Raw genomic sequence first — 23133 nt, forward strand, 5'->3', positions numbered from 1 at the left:
CTGTGTGCTCACAAGCACAGAGGTGCTTCTGCTCACACAGAAGAGAGGTTCTCCTCTCTTCATGGGCTTGTCATTCCCCCCACTCCTCTACCAACCAGCATGCACTGGGGCATACTAATGTTTAAAAAAATGGGTGTTTGGGTTAAAAAAAAAAAAAAAGGAATGTCAATGTAAAAGTCAAGATTAATGAAATTTTAGGGGCAGAAGATGATCTTTCTTCATGATGAGATAGAAAGATTGTTTTGATAGTAATATATTTAATGGCTTAAAGGAGATAGAGGCAAGGAGGCAGGAAAGCCCACAAAGGATGGCCAAAGTTTCAGAAGAGGGATGTTTGTGGAAATTAGGAGAAAGAAGAGAATGTAATGACTCCTTCATGGACAAGAAAAGGAGAAAGTGGATCTGATAAGAAATATGGTTAACCTAATGGTGATTAATAAACAGAATTTCACATCTTCTGTTATTACAAACCTTGCTGTTGATTCCTAATTTAGAAAGTTAGCATGTTTTTAACATGTTTTCAGTGCTAAAAATGAAGAACAAACTTAAGAATTATAATCTCTGTTATAAATGAACCTGATTTCTTAATTTTATGATTTTTTGATAATATATATAAATTCAACAGAAAATGAGAACCACTTATAACAAATTATTTCTAATCACAATTTTTGGTTATTTTTATAATTATTCAATTTACATTTTCCTACTTAGGAAGTTATCTGCTTTTCTATTAATATTACCATTCATTTTCACCTCTATCTGTTGTTTAGCAGTCCAATGTTTGCACCTGTCAATGAAGCAGCCACATAAAGACTAGCATGCGTATTCCAGAGAAAGTGGAATGTCAGCAGCTGACAAAACAAAATGACGGTTTAATGTGCACAGAGCCAGGATTCAATATAACATGCTCTAGTAGAGTTGAAAGTTCAACTTAAACTGGAGAGCAAACACTCTAGTCTACATGTGGTGCTTTTTTTTTTTTTTTTTTAAATGAAAAGAGAAGCTATCTTAGTCCTTGTAGGAGTATTGTCTTTTGGAGAGATTGAATAATTATTTGCTTTATAGAAGATATGGTATAGCAACAGTCTTATCTTTAGTTATTAAAGAGTTGATCATTATGTGAGAGGCAGGAAAAGGGAGCCTTGAAAAATTGGAACTCGTTTTTACTATACGTGAATGTAAACAGAGTCTTTTTGATAAACTTTCAATTATGGATATGACTTTGGATATAGTGCAGTAAATAAATACAAAGGTCTTTCTACATGGGAACTTATTTTCTTTTACCAGATTGCTTTCCTAATTTTTTGTGGATTACTTTTTAAAATTTGGGTTAATTTTTTCCCCATTAGCATACTGGCAAGTGCCCTCTAAAGCTTGGAATTCTTAACCCCAGTGATTTCCTCCATCCATTGTTAACCAAATGGCAGTGAACAAGCTCTGTACTCCTTGTGCCTGAGGGAGAGAGGGGTTTCCAGGGGATTGTGCCCTTTGAGAACAAAGAAGTGGAAAGATTCTAAAAAGTGCACGCCTCTCACTTTGGCCATCTTCACGGTTTTGAATCCATGGAAGGCTAATGATAACAAACACTTTCAGTTTTTGGTTTTTGTTAGTGTTCCTGTATCTTAGGCTTTGTTTTTGTTTAGCTTCCTGTCACATGGGCCACGGGAAGACTGAGTCATGGTCTATAGCAGTAGTTGGTGGTTTCTTCTAGAGAGTTTGAGATAGCATGTCAACAAGTAAAGGAGCATTTATTTGGGTAGTTCTAGGGCCCCAAAGGGCTCTCCAGGACTGTGAGGACCGATGGAATAGGAGTTAGAGTTTTGAGAACTAAGGTAAGAGCGATGGGTTAGGGTTCCAGGTTTGAAAATTCCCTATCAGCCAAGGATAAATCAGAACTGTAGGTCAGCCACACCTGGACACAGGCTTCATCCCTGACCTTCTGCTTTTCTCTCTCTGTAAATTTTATGAATGGTCTTTTCTAAGTGTTCAGCTTCAACTAAAATATTGGTGACTCCAAATTCTATGTCTAGGATTAACCCTGCTCCCAAATTTCAGGCCCTTGTCTGTTGTCTATTATATGTCATCATTTGAATGTGCCCTGGGTTTCTCAAATTCTAAGTATCTGAATCCAAACTTACCAAATTCTTCTTCATCAAATAAGAAAAGAATGCTAGCATACAAAATTGTCTCTACTTTGATTATTTTTTTTTTCCTTGTCTTAGTGAATGATACTATTGTCCATCTAGTTGCCCAAATAAGAAATTCTAGGCAGGTGCCTTCTCACTCAGAGTGCCCTAAGTTCTGCCTCTTTCAAAATGCCTCTCAAATATGTCCCTTCTGCTTCAACCCTGTCCTGTTTTCTGTTGTACCTTTAGTTCCTGGAATGCTTCCTGTCACAAAGTAAGAATTCAGCAAATATTTAGTGAGTGAAAGAACAAAGAGAACAAACAGCCATTGGCTCCATAAGAAATACGGTTAATTCAGGGAATGAACAAAAAAGGCATTTTTAAAATGAATACATTTGGGGAAACATTCATGAGAAACTTCTCCATTAAGGAGGGACAGGCAGCTATGGGAAAGGAATAGTATAAGGAAAAGAATAATTTCTTGAAAGTAATAACAACAACGAAACAGCAATGGGCAGGACTGAATAATAAGACTGACACAGCTGAAGACCCAGATAATAATCTGGAAGAATGGTGGCTCAGTTGGTTAAGTGTCTGACTCTTGATTCTGGCCCCAGTCATGATCTCAGGGTTGTGATATTGAACTCCACATTGGGTTGCTTGCTTAGCACCGAGTCAGCTTAAGATTCTCTCTCTCCCTTTCCCTCTGTCCTTTCCACCACGCTCTCTCTCTTTTAAATCAATCAGCCAATCAATCTTTAAAAAAATAATCTGGAAGGTTAAGTGAACAAAGTCTCTTAGAACGTGGTGTAAAATGGCAGACAAATTTTGAGAAAAGTTAAACTATGGAGGATGAATCTAAGAGATCTAATACCTTTCTAATAGAGTTTTCAGGAAGCAAGACAGGTACAACGGAAGTAAGACAGCAATAAAAGAAATAAAAGAAAATTTCCATAAACTAAAGCGAAGAAACATTAAGGTTCAGATGGGAAAGCCCCATTAAGTGCTAACTGGGATTAAAAAGAAAAGCAGAGAATCTGTTGTATTTCATTAAATCTCAGATGCCAGTGGTTGTAAGGCACATCCTTATTTTAGGTACCATGAGCAAAACTATTGCCTATTAAATTATGATGTACACACCAGTTATAAGGCATCTCAGTTTCAAAAATGTTAAAACATTGAGTGGGACATAAAATATGTCTTAGAATTGATGAAAACATCAGGTACATCCTGGTGAAACTTTAGGTCTCTAAGAATTAAGAAGAGAAAGAAAAACAGTTTATCTGTAACACAAACGAGGAAACTAATTTTCTCATTGGCATCACTGGTTGCTACAAGAAAATAAAACAAAGTTTTCAAAAGGAAAAAAATTTCGAACCCTAATTCTTATATCCAAACTAAAGTCTCAACTGAGTATGTAAGAGAAATAAAGATATTTTTGAATGTGTGAAATTCAAAAAGTTTACTATACGTGGAACCTGTTTAAAAAAATTATTCAAGAACGTAGAGAGAATCCAATATGCAGGATGATAAGGATGCAAGAGGAAGGAGAAAGTCAGTGTGACTCAGAAGGAAGGGGAGCTAGAAAATGAAAAGTTGTAACATTAGAGCACACTGGGAAGAGCCTCCTTTCAGTAGCAAAGCTTAGTTACAGGTTCACTTACAGTCTTCCTTGTGGAGCCAATTATATTTCTTGGTCCTATGGTAAGTAATAGCTGCAGAAACACATTTCACTTTTTAGAATCAGGCTGTAGACAAAGTGTGGGGTACCTAATTATAGTTTAAGAAAAATCCTATAGGGCACCTGGGTGGCTCAGTTGATTAAGCAACTGCCTTCAGCTCAGGTCATGATCCCGGAGTCCTGGGATTGAGTCCCGCATCGGGCTCCCAGCTCCATGGGGAGTCTGCTTCTCCCTCTGACTGTCTCCTCGCTCATGCTCTCTCTCACTCTCTCTCTCTCTCTCTCAAATAAATAAAATCTTAAAAAAAAAAAAAGAAAAATCCTATAGACATTAACAACGTAAAAATAACATGGCTTCCAAAAACTGGGAGGTTGAGAGAGAAGAGTGTTAGGGGGGACAAAAGATTAAATAAACTTCCCATCTTTCACAGCAGGGAGTTAATAAATCAAAATATAGAAGTTTATATATTTTGAAATGATAATAAAGGCAACTATGATATGAGCTAAACATTTGCAAATTAAAAAAAAAAAACAGGCATCTGAGGGAGATACAGAAGGTGGAAGGTAATGTGAATGCTTTAAATTCTTAATCTTTATTTGTGGAGAAGCCCAAATCAATAAGGGCTGTTATTTATTTATAATAATGATGAGAAAAATGAAAACAAAACACAATGAGCAAACAAAACTTTAGCTTCTGGGAAGTGAGAGTTTCAGGTTCGTGAACGCTATTTGCAGTTTGTTTAAAAAATGCATGTATTATCTATTACAAAAAAATCTAAAGTAATACAAGGGGCGTCTGGATGGCTCAGTTGGTTGAAGGCAAACTTTTGATTTCGGCTCAGGTCCTGATATCAGGGTCATAGGATTGAGCCACTACTGGGGCTCGTGCCCAGCATGGAGTATCCTTGAAATTCTCTCCCTCTTCCTCCCTCTCTGCTCCTTGCCTCCATTTGAGCATGAGCGTGCTCTCTCTCAAATATATATATAAAATCTTTAAAATAAACTAAAGTAATATGAAGAAGTCAATAGGGTGGTGTAGAAATAAACAATAATATATGCAAAGTGCCTGGCACAGAATCGACACTCAATAAACTATAGCTTTTATGGCTGTTACTACAAATCTTGTTGTTTCTTTATTTGTGGCAGTTGATGTCAGCTGTGTTCCCTCTGTTCCTTCAGATATAAATAAAATTGGTTCAAACCCACCTTCTGTGCTTTGTGGCAGCCTAGAGCATGTCCCAGGCTTTCCACAGATGCCCATAGCATCTTCTGGTGATTGTCTCCATGTCTGGCTCCTTCTTCCATAGAACTAAGTCAGTTCCCAAGTTTCACTGTGCTCTGCTTCCCATTTTGTTTAATCAGACCTTGAATTCCGTCCAATTCTGTGATGTCTACTAAAAAAACCCACTCTCAGGACCTTTTTGTATATGTAAATTTGGGGAGATTGAAGAAGGGAGGGGACAGAGACCAGGCATCAGCAAGATGCCGTTTCAAATTGAATAGTGGCCATTACCCCTGGAACTGGTTACTGGCAACGTTACCACACCAAGCCTTGTGGCCTTGCCTGGCCTCCCTCTCTCTCTCTCTTTCTCTCTTCCCAGTCCTTCTAATTACTCAAGGGGAGTGATCTCTAAGTTCTAACACCACCAAGCCTTGTGGCCTTGCCTGGTCTCTCTCTCCCTCTCTTTCCAGTCTTTCTAATTACTCAAGGGGACCTAGCTCTAAGTTCCTTTTACTTTATTCTGCAGAACTCTCTAGTTCTGGACCTGGCTCTACACCTTCCTGGGTGGGGCCCACCTCACCAAGGCGGGCAACAGATTCAAGGTGTTTTGGGTCACAGAACCCACCAGAGAGGTAGTGGTAGTAATAAGGAGTCCCTTCTTCTGTCTTTTGTGTAGGAACCCAGAGATAGCTAACCAAGCAGATTTTTATATTCAGTATGTTTTCTCACCATCATCTGCTCCTATCATCAGAGAGATAACTGTGGTGAAAAGTCATTATAATCATCATTTAAAATAAAGTCTTCTTAAAGCTTTTGACTGCACTGAATAATAACTGACCGCTTCATTAAAAAAAAAAAAAGTATAATAGTAAAATTTGGCCAATATGAGTGCAGAGAAATGTACTTTGAAAAGATGGTAGTTGGTCTTAATGGGCTGTGATTACACAGTTGCAAAGGCAATGTACAAAAGCCCTGGACTTCGTACAAGAGAAGGCCGAGAAGACCCCTGTGGGACTATGGTTTGCATATTCTAAGGCTCAGTTGCCTGTCTCTAAGCTACAGAAAAACCACATCTTTATGCACTGATTTGAAATGTTATATTTACGTTGGTTTATTTTCACACCAGGTGAAGCACACAAAACCAGCTGCAGTGCAAGAAGAAAAGGTGAAATTGCCAGTGGCTAAGGTATATTATTGACTAATATGACCATTACTACTAGCATGCTTACTGTTTATATTGATGCTGGCTATACTGCAAAAGTGGCAATGACTTTGAAAGCTACACTGAGAGTCAGTCTTATGAAGAGACAAAGGACCTGATTCCCACTGTAGTCTGATTCTGGAGTACGTCTCCATTGGATCCAAAGAAATCTCTCTCATTCATGATATGCCTCCAATTCCACTGTTAGAGATTCATTCCTTTTCCTAAACTTTGTCCCCTTGGAAAATATAAACAGTCCTGAGAAATGGATGACATAAAGCTCTCATGGGATTGATTTGATCAGATCCTTTCCTGAGAACAGTTTTGGTAAAAAGGAAGGAAGGAAGGAAGGAAGGAAGGAGAGAAAAAGAAAGGAGAGGAAGGAGGGAAGGAAGGAAGGAAATAAATAGAGTAACTGAAGCAGATCCTGCCTTTAATGAGCGGAGAGGTCACAGTGAGAGAGGGAAAACAAGATTTAGAAAAAGGGATACCTGGTAAGGGGAGGCATGATGAAGATACGTTTTGATTGTTTTATAATATTGTTTAGAACCAGCTGCCTTTGAATGAATCACTTACAAGACATGGAGGATGGATCTTTAATTCTTATAATTTATGGGGATTTGCAAGTAAATGTAACTCACTATTCCCTCAAATTCTTTTTGATAGGTAGTCTATGCATGCTATGTAATAGAAATAGCTTTTCAGATTTATGGAGAAACAATATATTATTCATTTCATTCACTTGGTGATGCATTTTCTATTGAAAGGCTGAAGACACACGTGTTTTGGAGAAGCAAATACAAATACTAAAGGCTGATTTAGAAAATGAGAAAAAGAAGACAGAAAGGTACTAGTAATAATGAAGCATAATTGTTCATGTGTGGCTAATACAACATTTAACCATCTATAAATCTATTACAGATTAAAGAAAGAATCAGAACAGATAAACAAAAACTGGGAAAAGAAGTTCTATATTCTCAGGAATAGGTATGTGGGGATATATATAAATTCTATTTATAAAAATGTGGCTAATCATCTTTTAAGGTGATTGGAAGCCTTGCATTTTTTCTGTGCATATTAATTAATATGGAATGCCAGCATCCACCTTTAACAAGAAATGCAAAGTAATTGGCTTAAAGTCGCTTCAAAGAAAAAATGATGGAAGATTCTATTCATTCCCCCCACTCTGTATTTCAGTTTTAAAGGATCAACAGGACAGACAGCCTGTTCTTGGTTTCTGGCTTAATCAGACCTACCTAGTCATCTTCCCTCATGGGGCTATTAAAACAGTTTTCTGTTCATTTGCACATGATAATATTTAACTGGTCTAGATCTTCTTTGTAAAATTGTTTTATATACTGGATCCTCTATCCTTTCACAGACAAAACAGTACCAATTCCTTAAATTCTCAGATCTGTCCTTTGCTCACATAATCATTTTATCTTCCCTATGTCATCTTTGTCTTTTTAAAAGTGGAGTAAGTGACTACTGTAAAATTCTGGAAAGGCTAAAAGTAACACCAAGTAGAGAAAATGCCTATTTTTTTCCCCTTGTCCTAACATGTTAATTTAAAACATCTATATTCTGGCCATAATGTCTCCCAGAGTCTCTTCTCTTTATCACACGTTGGAAGTTCCGTTGTAAGATTTTCTTCCAGTCAAGGAGCATTCAGGACAGGATGGATTCAGGGTTGGTCTGATGTCAGAGTTCAAGCACGAGACTCACACAGGACTTCATGGGACGATAATGCCTTACATTTGCACAGCACCCCATAAGCATACACTATGACCGTGAGGGCATATGAGAGAGAGGGAGAAAAAACATAAAATCCTATATGTTGCTGCATACATCACCCTGAAGTAATCCCAGGGGGGACATGGAGAATCCTCGTGTTAGCAGGAGTACCACCAGGTGGTGAGAAAAAGATCTCCTCCTTTTGGTAAAATGTCCTGCTTTGCACTCTTGCTTGTTCTTCAGGTCTGTGCTGGTAACGCTCTGTGCTCTGAAAAACGTGCATCTTAATTCCTGCTCTAACTACCTCATACAGGTACTCTAAGAGCAGAATACAGACACAGGTGAGAAACGGGAGACTGAAACTGGCTTAAACAGGCACTGAATTTAATATCCCCAAACATGGATTGTGGACTCTCTCTGAAACTAGGATTCTCTTTCCCTGACTTATTTCTGTGGGGTTCAGTTTTTTTTTTTATAAGATTTTATTTATTTATTTGAGAGAAAGAGAGAGAGAGAGAATGAGCAGGGGTGGGGGTTGTGGGCAGAGAGAGAGAGATTGCGACAAGCAGACCCCCGCCAGAGAGCCGGTAGCAGGATTCTTTCTGGGGCTTGATACACCAAATGAGCCACCGAGGTGCCCCTGTGGGGTTCACTCTGATCCTTAATGTTTACCCTTCCCTCTGTCCCAGTGGGATTCATCCCATATATCAATGACCATTTACAAGAATGTCTCAGTTTTACTTCGAGTTGATTTACTGTTCATCAAGATGGTCTATGTTCATTTCATCATTTTGGTCTAGGCAGACTTTAAATTGTTATCTAAACATTTGGAATAGCAGCAAGTATGATTACCTATTTTCTATATGTTTTTCTCACTTAATTGACTAATTGGGACATAATGCCGGGACATAACCCATCGTCTCTCTCGTGTGGTTGCATCAGCAAACACTCATTCAAGGTGATCTACAACAGAGACAGTGTGTAATCCCGCGTACTGTGTCATAGTGTGGGACGGATACTAACTGTGCAGTCACAGATTTATTATTTATTTCAAAGAAATCATTTTTCCTTTGTTGAATTTTTCTCATATTTTTGTTTTCTTTTCGTTAGTTTCTGTTCTTATCTTCATTGTTTTCTTCCTTCTACTTCCTTTGAGTATGATTTGTTATCATTCCTGAAAAGAAAGCTGAGATCATTGGTTTTCAGATTTTTTTCTTCTACTACAAACATTTCAGCCTATATACTGTCCTCTAAGCCCTGCTTCAGTTGCATCTCACAAATTGCAACATGTTACATTCTATTGTTCAGTAGAAAACATTTTCTAAATTTGATTTTATTTTCTCTTTGATCCATGGGTTATTTAGAAGTGATATGTTTTATTTCCGGGTCGTTGAAGATTGCCTAATTGTGTTTCTAGATTAAGTCTACTGGGCTCAGAGAACCTACTCTGAATTATTTCAATCTGCTAAAATTTTTGATACTTGTTTTCTGCTCAGCATATTGTTGATTTTGGAAAAATGATTCATGTACACTTAGAAAGAAGAGGAATTCTTTCACTGGGTGCAGTGTTTTATATATTTCAATTAGGCTAAGTTTAACCATTGTATTTTTTGTATCTTTTAATCCTTAAATTTTTGCTACAGTTCCGACTATTAAGACAGGAGTATTAAGTTTTCCACTGTGCTTATAGATTTATCTATTTCTTTTTCAGTTCTGTCAATTTTTGCTTTAAATATTTTATGGCTTCATTGCTGGATACCTACAAATTGAAATCCTGGTATCTTATTATGAAGCTATCATGTGTACGTATCATTATGAGCCATCCCTCTCTATCTGTAAAATGCTTCCTGCTTAATGTCTATTTCATCTGGTGTTAATATAGCTGTATCACTCTTCATTGATTCAGACTGCATGGTGCTTTTTCCCCAGATTTTTTCTTTCAACCTATCTTGTTTTTATATTTGAATGGGTCTCTTGTAAGAAGCGTAGAGCTGGATTTTTCATCTGACCTGCCTGCCTTACTTATTTTATTGCCCTACTTGATTTACTTTTAGTGAGATTACTGGTATCCCTGGGTTTGTATCTACCACATAACACATTTTTTTTTTTCCTATTTAGCCAACCTGTTTCTTCTTCTCTCCTTTTCACTTTTTTTGGGGACTAATCAACGTATTTTTATTCCATATTTTCTTCTACGGGCTTGTTAGTTATTCATTCTTTTCTCTTTTTGAAATTTTAACCCACATTCTTTGCTTACCACAGTCTTCTACAAATTTCTATTTACTACTTCCTCAAGAATTCTAGAACCTTAGAGTCATCATGTTGCACACCTGAAACCAACAGGATAGTGCAAATCAATTATATTTCAATGAAAAAGAAAAAAAGAAAGAATTCCAGAACCTTAGAATATTTTAGCTCCATTTAACCTCCTCCCACATGTTCATTTTAATTCCATACAAATGTTTAACACCATCGAACATTATAATTATTGCTAGGCATCGTCAGTATTCACTTCCATTGACATTTTTACTCTTTGAGCTTTTTATTTCTTCCTGCTTTCACTGTGTTTCCATCTGGGATCATCTTCCTCCTGTCCCAATAGCTGTCTTTAGTTTTTCTTTTCGTATAGGTTTGCCAGCAACTAATTCCGTCAGCTTTCCTTGGTGGGAAAATGTCTTTATTTTACCTTCATGATTGAAGAATAACTTCTCTGAGTTTAGAATTTTTTCTGTGCTCGTAGTTTTTTTTTCCCCTCAGCCCGTTCATGATGTCAGTGCATCGAGTACTGGCTTCTACCAGGCATGCTGAGACTTACCATCTATCATGTCTCCTCCTCTAGGATTCTAATTATATGTAAGTTGTGCCTTTTGACTCCAACCCACATGTTTCTTACACTCCGTCTGGCTTCCTACTCTTTCCTCTCTAGGCTTCACTTTGAATATATGTATTTTTTATTGATCTGCCTTTGAGATGAATAATCCTGTCTGTGCTCTGCTGAATCCATCCTACTATCCAGCCCATGTAGTGACTTCTTAATTTCATAGATGATGGTTTCAGTTCTAAGATGACTAGTCATTTTTTTCAGTGGCTTCCAATTCTGTGCTGAAATTCGCCATCTTCTTATCTATTTTTACCAATATTTTGCTCTGTTTTCTTCATCACAGCGATATTAAAGTCATCATTGCTCTGCCTTTTTCTTTCTTCTTTATTTGTAAGTTTCCATTTTTTTAAGCACACATAGTAAATTATTGTATAACCACTTTATGGGCTTATGGTTTATGTACCACCCTTTTAAAGGATGGTTTTTAGTGTATTCAGAGTTGGACAACAATTACCACTCCCTAAATCAGGACATGTCATCAACCCATAAAGGAATTCCATATCTATTAGCAGCCACACCCCATGGCCATCACTGCCAGCCATTAGCAACTAATCTACTTTCTGTCTCTATGACTTTGCCTGTTCTGGACATTTCATATGCACAGAATCATACTCTATGTGACCTTTTCTACACAGAGTCATATGCTATGTGACCTTTTGTGACTAGCTTCTTTCACTTGGCATAATGTTCTCAAGTTGATCTGTTCATTGTTTTTGGTTGCCAAATAATACTCCATTGTGGGGGGATACACTACATTTTGTTTACCCATTCTTCCATGTGTAGACATTTTAATTACTTCCACTTTTTGGTTACTGTATATAATGCTGCTATTAACAGTCATGTACAGGTTTTGGTGTGGAACATATGTTTTTAATTCTCTTAGGCATATACTGGAAGAAATTGCTAAGTCATATGATAATTCTATGTTTAACATTTCAAGGAACTGCCAAACTGTTTTCCAAAGTGGCTGCACCACTTTACAATTACACAACCAATGGATGAGGGCTCCCATTTCTCTGTGTTCTATCCAACACTTGTTATTGTCTGTCTTTTTGGTTTTAGTCATGCTGGCAGTTATGCAATGATACCTCATTGTGGTTTTGGCCCCTGAGACACACCCACTCTCTTCTAAGACCCTCCGTGTGACAGAATACTGGGATATTTTTTGTTCCTTCCTAGTGACTACCCAAAAGTTGTCCAGCATACTCTTGACTTTATCTTCAGAATATGCTTTTCTGAGAGTGAATCTCCTACTTTTAACAAGATTTGCAATCTGGATAGGCTGAGAATTTCCCAAATTTTTAACATACTTGTTGTGTTTCACTACATTATAATAATTATTTTTGATGCTCAATTTCTCCAACTGTAAGTTAGTGGGAGCCCTCTCCCTCAAGGTTTATTGCTCAAGGTTTACTACTGTGTTCTTTTGGTACAGTCTTTGATGACTCCCTTAACAATAAAATGTTCCAGGCTCAACTTGGACATGTATCATCTTAGATCTAGAAACAGCCATTTCTGAAAGATGTCCTGACTCCTTTTAGGAAGAAATATTTTTAAAAGTACAGTTTGGGGACACCTGGGTGGCTCAGTCAGCTAAACGTCTGACTTCAGCTCAGGTCATGGTCTCAGGGTCCTGGGATGGAGCCCTGCATCTAGCTTGGAGCTCAGCAGGGAGTCTGCTTCTCCCTCTCCCTCTTCTCTGCTGCTCCCCCTGCTCGTTCTCTCTCTGTCTTCCTGTCTCTCTCTCTCTCTTTCTCAAGTAAATAAATAAAATCTTGAAAAAATTAAAAAAAAAAAAAAAAAAAGCAAAACCACAGTTTGGGGTCCAAGATGCTCATTGATACTGGGTTGTCATTCATTGCTTCTGTGCCTTTTCAGGGCTGGGAAATATGTCATTTTAAAAATGAAAAAAGCAGAGATGCCTGGCTGGCTCAGTCAGTAGAGCATACCAATCTTGATCTCAAGGTTGTGCATTCAAGCCCCATGCTGGGTGTAGGGCTTGCTTAAAAATAAAGCCTTTAAAAAATAACGAAAATTGAAAGTAACAAATTCATAATATTTCAAATTTTTTACTTGTATCCCTTTCACAATGAAAACTGTAGTTCCTAACCACATGAATATGATATTAATTTGCTTTCTCTTATGATCTCTATACATTTTAATTTCACCATTTCTTTTATTGTAGCTTTCATGTCCTTAAAGATGAGATGTTTACCAGGCACACGTTGTTTCGTCAGTTTGCCGTGCTTGCTGACACGTCCTTCAATTATATTGTAAGTACCTGTAATGTTTCGATATTGTTTGTCTCTTCGTTATTTGTACATGTCTTTTTGTTCTTATTTAACATTTATTGAGCCACTGTCTGGAGATAGTATGGGACAGTCATCCTGCTAGATGCTAAAGACGTGGGTCTGAGCGCCTGAACCCAAAGAGCTCAGTCCGGTATGAGATAGAGATGCATAAACAAATCTTTTCAATGCAATGTGGTTGGGCTATAATAGAGGCAAAGTGAAAATTTCAGAGGCGGGGTGACACTAGCTGGGACGTTTGTCAGTCTGACCACTGGTAGGCATGGATGGAATAAAAAGGAAATATCGAAGCTCAAGATCCAAGTGTCAGTCACTTTCAAAGGGGAAAAAGGAGGCAAAAGCACCTTTTCCTAGTACCAAGCCATTCATTTTCATACTAGAAGTCACTTGTAGAGAAAGCCCAATTTTAAAATAGACTATTTTTTTTTAACCTGTTTACTTAATGTTTCTATTTGGGAGCTGTGATTGTAAAGGTAAATGAGATCCAGTGGAGAAATATATCCAGGAAATCTCAAATACTAAGAAAAATCACGTGCTATACATGCCATTGAGTTCCTGTCATGATGCCAAATATTATGGGACAAGGTTTGCGGGAAAGAGCACAAGAAATACAAAATCCAGGCTCTTGCTTTAGGAAGCTTCCAATCTAAAATTACTCTTAAAATTTTTTTCAACATTTTTTACTTTGACTTAATTTTCTAAATTTTAAGTTGCTGCAGGAGATGAAAGAACTTAAAAATGTTAGTATGATAACAAGAAATAATTTCTAATTTTTAACGAAGTTACCTGGTAATCTGAACCTTGCTGAGTGAACTTTTAATACTTGACTCCCCTGAAATGTCCCCAGACTGGTTTCCATAGATAAGACTATCTAGTGTCTTTTTTCTCCTTTTGATTTTTCCTCTTCCGACTGAAGGTTACAGTTTCAACGGGAGTAATCCTCATTTCCGATATTTAATCAGCTGGACAAATAAAATATTATTAGACCCATGAGAATGTTGTGCTAACTCAAAAATCAGGCTTTTTTTTTTAGGATTACCTGATAAAACTGTCTGTTCCAAAGGTGAACTGGCCAGGTTTAATGAAACAGAGTTCTAAAATCTCAAAATTCACCCCGGTGCGGGTACATTAATAGATCTAGTCCTTGTCTTGAGAAAAATGTCTGCCTCACCCTTGCTCTGTCTTCCCGTGGAGGAGGGCTAGTGCTCCGTCCAGCCTAGAATATGTCCATGTGCCATTACTTCTGTGGGATCCCAGGCTCATGACCCTTATCGATACGTCCACAAGTATATAGGCACTCGAGACCCTTGTCAGACTGGATAGCAAATATTGAAGAAAAATAGATGGGGGTGGGAGGTGGAGAGGAGGGAAAGGGAGAGTGATGAGTGAGTGAGTTTTAGGTAACTAATTTTTCCTTGGTTCCCTATGCCACTCCACAAATATTTACGGAGTGTAAACATTCACCAAGCACCATGCTTGTGAGATAGTGCCCGTGACAAATAGGGCTCCTTCCTTTACAGACTATAAATTTCATGAGGGCACGGACTGGTCTGTCTTGTCAACTGTTTTACTTGCAGAGATTAGAGTAGTGCCTGAATTGCAGAGGAGAAAAAATAGATATTAATGAGGAAACGTCACAAACTTTAAATGACGTATTTGAATAAATGCTATGAAAGAAAAGGGTTAGTATTTTCTTACTATTGAGGTAATATGGGTATGGGTATGGGAATGTTCACAAATGATTAAGCGTATCATTTGAAGTGTTTTGCCCTGTGCAGCCATCACCTAAATAAAAGGGTAGAACATTTCCATCCTCCCTGAAATTTTCTGGTGTCCCTTTCCAGACAATACCTTACTCACATCCTCATGCCAGACAAATACTGCTCTGATTTCTATGACTGCAGATTAGTTTTGCCTATTCTTAAAACTTACACAGTTGGAATCATACAGTATTCATTCTTTTATGTCTGGCTTATCTTAACTCAGTATAGTATTTTAAGATTGACCCTTATTGGGTCACCTGGGTGGCTCAGCGGTTAAGCCTCTGCCTCCAGCGCAGGTCATAATCTCAGGGTTCTGGGATCAAGTCCTCCATCGAGCACTGCATCGGGCTCTCTGCTCAGCAGGTAGCCTGCTTCCCTTCTTCTCTCTCTGCCTGACTATCTGCCTACTTCTGATCTCTGTCAAATAAATAAAGAAATAAAATCTTTTTTTAAAAAATGGTTGACCCTTATTATGTGAATACCTACCATCTGTTTCTCTGTTTTGCTGAATAACATTCTATTGTATGGATAAACAATAATTGACAAATTATTGTTCCATTCTCCTCTTAATGGACTCCTGGGCTGTTTCCAGTTAGGAACTGTTTTTGGGGGGAAAAAACGTGCTACAAACATTCTTGTACTAGTTATTTCCAGAAATATGTTTGTATAACTCTCAGATAGGATTGGAGTAGCTGGGACGCAGGAATATCAATGTTTAAATTTATATTCCAAAGCGATTGTATCCCATTACTGTACCCCCAAAGATGCTAGAGAGTTCCTATGTCCTGACATGATATTGTCACTGGCATGATATTCATATACCGACATGATATTGTCAGTTTTTAAAGGTGGGCTACCCTGGGGCGCCTGGGTGGCTCAGTGGGTTAAAGCCTCTGCCTTCGGCTCAGGTCATGATCCCATGATCCTGGGATCGAGCCTACATTGGGCTCTCTTCTCAGCAGGGAGCCTGCTTCCCTCTCTCTCTCTCTGCCTGCCTCTCTGCCTACTTGTGATCTCTCTGTCAAATAAATAAATAAAATATTTAAAAAAAAAAAAAAGGTGGGCTACCCTAAAATAATGTCTCACTGAAGTTTTCAAAAATTGCATTCTGTAGTAATTAATGATGTTAATATCTTTTGCTGTTGCTTATTGGCTAATTTTAGATCTTCTTTCCAAAAGGGATTATCCAAGTCTTTTTAATAAATTGTGGTGTATACATATAACTTAGAATTTACCATCTGAACTGTTTTCAACTGTGCAATTTAATAATGTTAAGTGCATTCATATTGTTGTGAAACTAACCTCCAGAACTCATTTCATCTTAGAAAAAGGAAACTTAAGGGCCTCTTGGGTGGTTAAGCATCCAACTCTTGATTTTGGCTCAGGTCATGATCTCAGGGTTGTGAGATGGAGCCCCACGTCAGGCTCTTTGTCAGTGAGGAATCTGCTCGAGACTCTCCCTCTCCCACTGCCCCACCCCCCCTCACTAAAATAAATAATCTTTTATTTTATTTTTTTTAGGATTTTATTTATTTATCAGATAGAGATCACAAGTAGGAAGAGAGGCAGGCAGAGAGAGAGGAGGAAGCAGGCTCCCTGCTGAGCAGAGAGCCCGATGCAGGGCTTGATCCCAGGACCCTGAGATCATGACCTGAGCGGAGGCAGAGGCTTTAACCCACTGAGCCACCCAGGTGCCCCAATACTATTTTAAAATAAATAAATAAAATGAAACTGTATACCCATTTAATAATAACTCCCCATTCCCCTTCCTCCCATTTCTGTCTGTTTTTAATTATTATTGAGTTATAGCATTTTGTTATATAATCTGGATAGGAGTCTTTTGTCATACATATATATTGCAAATATTTATTCTCACTCTGTAGTTTTTCCTTCCATTTTCAGAGCAGTGCCTTTTGAAGGACAGAAATTAAAAAAAATTTTTGGAAAGTTTTAATTTTAAGGAAGATCCTTTTTTGTTCTGTGGAAGATTGTGTTTTCTGTGGCTGGACTATATCTCCTATTCCTCATAAACTTACAATGTGATTTTGATCTTTCTTTTCCCATTGAATTTCGCATCTCAGTGGTTCCTCTGTTCTAATGGAATTGACAATGTTTATAGGAGTCTGTTCCTAAGCCCTCTATTTTATCTCATTGGTCTATTTGTCTGTCCTTTATCCAATACTATATTATCTTAATTAATGTAGCTTTAAATAAGTCTTGAAATCAGGTTATGTAAGTTCTGCCATTTTATTCTTTGTCTCCAAGCTTGTCGTGGCAATTCTATTGTTTTTTTTTTTAAGATTTTATTTATTAGAGAGAGAGAGCACCTAAGTGGAGTGAGGGGCGGAGGGAGCAGCAAACCCCCACTGAGCAGGGACCCCGATGCAGGCCTCAATCCCAGGACCCTGGGATCATGACCCGAGCTGAAGGCAGATGCTTAACCAACTGAGCCACCCAGGCGCCCTGTCTTGGCAACTCTGTATCCTTAGTACCTCCATATATGTTTTAGAATCAGCAAATCAATTTCTTCCTTTCTTTCTTTTTATTTCTTTCCTTTTTTTTTTTTTTTGACTATTCTGACAGGTGTGAGGTGGTATCTCATTACTGTTTTGACTTGTATTTCCCTAACGATGAGTGATGTGGAGCATCTTCTCAGTTATCTGTTAGCTATTTATATATCTTCTTCAGAAAAATGTCTATTCGTGTCTTTGCCCATTTTTTAACTGGATTATTTCGTTTTGGGGTGTTCAGTTTCATCAGCAAATCAATATCTTTGAAAAAATATCCACTAGGTTTTTGATTGAATCTCTTTAGCCAGTGGTTTATTTCAGAATCCAAAGAGCCACATAGCTACCAAATATCTAATCTAAATATGTAAATGACAAAGGTTTCTTAATAAATTTTGAGGCTATGCCTTATAGCAAGGTAGTAGATACAGTTAGCAGGTAAAAGCCCACCATGATTGTAGTTTTTCCTTTATATTCTGTGTTACTATGTTTTCTCTCTCAGCTCAGGGAGGCTTTTCACTGTCATGTGTTTGCTACGGATTACACCTTCCACCCGTGGCCTGTGAGGTTCTTGTTAGCTTTGAATTCTAACATGTCTGTTATCACTTCTGCTACGCATACCGTCGTCTTCTCTGTATGTTGCTGCTAGCTTTGCTCAAACTGCATACTGCTATGTCACTTGCCTTCAGTTGCAAACTTATAAATAACAAAGATTGGATGTTAGTTCTTTAAAACTAACCTGACGCTCACTTACTTTCAATATGAAAACTGAAACTACATGCATTTATCAGCATAAGTTGATATGTTTGGGGCTTTTGTCACCTTATTTTGTGACTGCTTATTCTTTCCTTTGTTTCCTGGCTTATGTATTATGAACCACATTTTACTTACTTTATCTGTATTGTAACAGTAAACTTTAATGTAAAATCAAATTACAGTTGTTCAGTTACAACAACATGAACCAAACAAGTCTGAGTCTTCACCCGCTCTGAATGATTTTGTTCCTCCAAGTTCCATTTCAGCCTTAATTGCATCAATATATCCCCCACCCCTTGGGCTCTCTCTCTCTTTCAAATAAATAAATAAAATCTTCAAAAATCATGACTTTTACCATTCTTTAGTTCCCAATTTTGATTTATTTCTTAGAAATTGGATCTTGTCTTTGAGTATCTTTCTTTTTTTAAGTGAAAGGAACAGTATCTTCACTTCTCTATGCCTCACCCTGACTGAAGCCAGATTAGTATCTGTTTTTTGTTAATTAACCTGACTTATCTTCCCCCAGTGGATATTTATAAGCTATTGTCTTGAAACTTGAAATTTAAAGATGTCACCAGGAAATGACTTATCACATTATTTTATTAATTTCTCTTGAATAAAATGCACCTCTCTCATCTCTAAATCTAAATCTTTTTTTTTCAACTTAGACAAGTTTCTTATGTATATTTCTAATGATTATTATATTTCTAATTGTTTTTGTTTCTTTTTCAGAAACACTATTATAGGTTGAAAATCTGTCTTCTGTCCTCCATAACTGACACATTCTTTTTAATGTAATGTTATTCTCTTTGTTCTTTTCCTTGGCATTTTTAGGAAACCCTTCCAGTTTGTACCTCTCATCAGAATTTCCCAAACTTATTTTAAGAGTGCTGAGATAGTCTTGGGTTGTGATCCTGGGGTTCTGGGATGGAGCCCTGCCTCAGGCTCCCTGCTCAGTAGGGATACTGCTTCTCCCTCTCCTCCCCACTTGTTGCTATCTCTCTCTTTCTCTCAAATAAATAAATAAAATCTGCTTTAAAAAATAAAAATAATAATAATTTTAAAAAAGAATGCTGAGATCATGATTTTCCTTGGCCCCCTAGGAAGGGATGGGGCCATGACTGAGGTAGCCTGATGATCCCACCAACTGAGTCCAGGAGCAACCTTGTCCATTTCCCCCAGGGCTCCCTGCGAGTGATACCATTTTTCTGTGTCCTATGACAACCTGAAGGTTAGGAACCATTACTTTATATAAGTATTCTATTGTGTACCATGTTGGGTCTAATCATTATTATCTCAAATACTGATTTTAAATTTGTTACTGTGTAGTTAGCAACCTATTCATATTATATGCAAATCTGTTTATATTGGCCTGTTTATCCCCAGTGTAAGTTTCCATACTCTTACACTCTTAACTTGGGATCAAGGCTTAGTATGAAAGAATCCATTTTGGGGTGCCTGGGTGGCTCAGTGGATTCAAGCCTCTGCCTTCGGCTTGGGTCATGATCCCGGGGTTCTGGGATTGAGCCCTGCATCAGGCTTTCTGCTCAGCAAGGAGCCTGCTTCCTCCTCTCTCTGCCTGCCTCTGCCTACTTGTGATCTCTGTCTCTGTCAAATAAATAAATAAATATCTTTAAAAAAAAAAAAAAAAAGAACAAATCTTTAAAAAAAAGAATCCATTTTGTCTTTACTCTGAATTGTTTTGGTTTCTTTTCTTTTGTTTTCTTTTCTTTCTTTCCTTTCTTCTTCTTTTTCTTCTTCTTCTTCTTCTTCTTCTTCTTCATTTGCTGTGAAATAACCATGTGCACAAAGGGAATGAGTGAAAATACATGTGTGCAACTTAAAGAATGATGATCATATGAATACCTGAGTTCCCAGGACACAAGCCGTAAATAGAATAAAACTGCAAAAGTCCACCCATTGCATTTGTCTCCATTCCCTCCCAGAGACCACTGTCCTGATGTTCTTCTTGAGAGTTTTGTCATTTGTGCTTGTCTTCCTAAGCAACATACTGCTGACTTTTGCCTGTTTTTCAACTTTTTATAAATGAAAGAATGTAATTTAAAAAAAAAAATTCTTCAGTGATTTGCTCCATTGTTTGAACGTTATGCTTTTAATACTCATCCATGTATCCATGTTGATGCTTGTGGTTGTAGCTGACCCACTGAGAGTACTCTAATGCTTGACTATACCACAACTTATTTACCCACTCTGCTGCTGATCAGCCTTTGGGTTAGATATCGCTTTTCTGCTATTATGAACATCATTGCCCCAAACATTCTTTTATTCTTACCTGATAAGCGTATGTAGCAATTTTTCGAGGGTTTTTGTTTTGTTTTGCTTTGTTAGTTTATTTTTAGAGAGTGAGAAAGAGAGTGTGAGCAGGTGGGGGGGGCAGAAAGGAGAGAGAATGTTAGGCAGGCTCCACACTCAGCGTGGAGCCCAACGCAGAGCTCGATCTCACGACACTGAAACAATGACTTGAGCTGAAATCAAGAGTGAGATGCTTAACCAAGTGAGCAACCCAGGCATCCCAGTTTTTCCAGGCTTTATAGTAATAATAGAATTGCTGGTCCTAGAGTATTGGTATATTCAAGTCTATGGAAGAACGAATATGATTGCTACAACAAAAATACGCTCCCTTAAATAAGACCGAAGATTACCTCTCTCTCAGGTCAGTGAGGAAAAGAGCAGCCCCCAGGCAGGGTAGTGAGAAGTATTCCACGGTCATGATGATACACAGGTTTCTTCAGTCATTGCTCTGCCATTTCCTAGGATGTTTCCCCATCCACACCAAGAAGGCTGGGTAACTCCATGTCTGTGGGTATACATGGCAGAAGGAGGAAGTCCAGGGCAAGCATGTTAGTTCTTAAGTATATGAACCAAATTGGCGGACCTCACTTCCACTCGTGTCCCACTGGGCTGATCAAACTGCAAAAGACTGAGAAAACGGGGTAGCCAAATACCCAATGAAAATAATGCCAGAATTGGATAAAGGAGAATAGGTATTGAGAGATGATGAACAGTCTCTGCCATAGAAGGTAAAGCCAGATCGTTTTCCAAATTATTCTTGCTAATTAACACTCTAACCAGGAATGGATGAAAGTTTCTACTTTCTTCATTGTCTCTACCACTTATATGGTCAGGCTTTAATTTTTGTCTGTCTTGTGATTGTGTAATGGTTTCTTCTTGTTGTTTTGTTGGAGGGGGGTATAACTTTTTTACCCATTTATCTCACTACTACTAAATGCATCTTTTCATATGTGTATTAGCCATTCAGATTTTCTCTTTGAATTTGTGCTTCAAGTTTAAGCCTTTTGTGTCTACTATGTTCTCTTTTACTTATTTATTCATAGAAATCCTATAAGAACTAGATAAATTTCTAAAAATATGTAACCTGTCAAGACTGAATCATAACAAAATAGAAAATCTGAACAGAATGATTACTAGCAAGGATATTGAATCAGTAATCAAAAGCCTCCCAACAACAACAACAAAACCCAGGACCAGATGGCTTCACTGGTAAATTCTACCAAACATTCCAAGAAGAATCAATACTAATCCTTCCCAAACTCTTCCAAAAAAATAGAAGAACTCTTCCAAACACATTTTATGAGGCCAGCATTACCCTTATACCAAATCAGACAAAGATACCATAAAAAAAAAGAAAATTACAAGCCAAATATCCCTAGTGAACATAGATGCAAAAACTCCCACCCAAATATTAGCAAACAAGGTTCAGTAATTAAAAGGATTAGTCACCATGATCAATGGGATTTATGCCAGGGATGCAAGGATGGTTTGACATCTTCAAATCAATCAGTTTGATAACATCACAAGGATAAAGCTCATATGATCATCTCAACAGATGCAGAAAAAACATTCCTTTTTCTGAAGAAAATCAACAACCATTTTTGATTAAAAACTCTCAACAAAGCAGGTATAGAAAGAATATACCTCAACATAATAAAAGGCATATATGACAAGCCCTCAGCTAATATACTCCATGGTGAAAAGCTGAAATCTTTTTCTCTAAGATCAGGAACAAGACAAGGATGTCCACTCCTGTCATTTTATTCAACACAGTATTGCAAGTCCTAACGAAAGGAATAAGCAAGAAAAAGAAATAAAAGGCAAACAAATTGGAGAGGAAGAAATAAAACTCTCACTATTTACAGATGGCTTGATAATATATTTGTAAGACCCTAAAAACTCTATTTAAAAAAGCTGTTAGGGGGTTCCTGGGTAGCTCAATCGTTGGGTATCTGCCTTCAGCTCGGGTCACGATCCCAGGGTCCTGGGATCGAGCCCCGCATTGGGCTCCTTGCTCAGCGGAGAGGCTGCTTCTGCCTCTCCCACTCTTCCTGCTTGTGTTCCCTCTCTCACTGTGTCTCTCTCTGTCATATAAATAAATAAAATCTTTTTTAAAAAGCTGTTAGAACTAATAAAAATTGTAATACAAAATCTACACGCAAAAATTTCTTGCATTACTTAACACTAATAATGAACTATCGAAAGAGAAGTTAAGAAAACAATCCTATTTATGATTGCATCAAAAAGAATAAACTGCTTAGGAATAAATTTGACCAAGTATGTGAAAGACCTGCATATTGCAAACTACAAGGTATCAGTGATGGGCTCCATGCTCAGCGGGAAGTCTGCTTGAGATTGTCTCCCTCTCCCTCTGCACCTCCCCCTGCTTATACACGCTCTATCTCTGAAATAAATCTTTTAAAAGATTTTATTTCTTTATTTGTCAGAGAGAGAGAGAGCACAAGCAGAGAGAGTGTCAGACAGAGGGAGAAGCAGGCTCCCTGCCAAGCAAGGACTCTAGCCCAGGACCCTGGGATCATGAACTGAGCTGAAGGCAGATGCTTAACAAACTGAGTCACCCAGGTGTCCCTAAAATAAATAAATCTTTTTAAAAAATGCTCAACATCATTAATCATCAGG

The 23133-nt window shown here is 37.7% G+C and overlaps 1 protein-coding gene across 2 annotated transcripts in view; it reads left to right on the forward strand.

Moving 5' to 3' along the window:
• CUNH10orf67 (chromosome unknown C10orf67 homolog) overlaps positions 1–23133 on the forward strand; it is a 145966-nt gene that overhangs the window by 101244 nt on the left and 21589 nt on the right. For both annotated transcript variants that reach the window (XM_032880822.1, XM_032880820.1), the window contains 4 exons: positions 6156–6215; positions 6998–7077; positions 7152–7217; positions 13031–13118. In XM_032880822.1, the coding sequence (XP_032736713.1) occupies positions 6156–6215; positions 6998–7077; positions 7152–7217; positions 13031–13118 (294 nt within the window). The remainder of the gene's footprint in view (positions 1–6155; positions 6216–6997; positions 7078–7151; positions 7218–13030; positions 13119–23133) is intronic.

The sequence above is a fragment of the Lontra canadensis genome, unplaced genomic scaffold, assembly GCF_010015895.1.
Source record: "Lontra canadensis isolate GAN:19392208 unplaced genomic scaffold, GSC_riverotter_1.0 scaffold72, whole genome shotgun sequence".
Lineage (NCBI taxonomy): Eukaryota > Metazoa > Chordata > Mammalia > Carnivora > Mustelidae > Lontra > Lontra canadensis.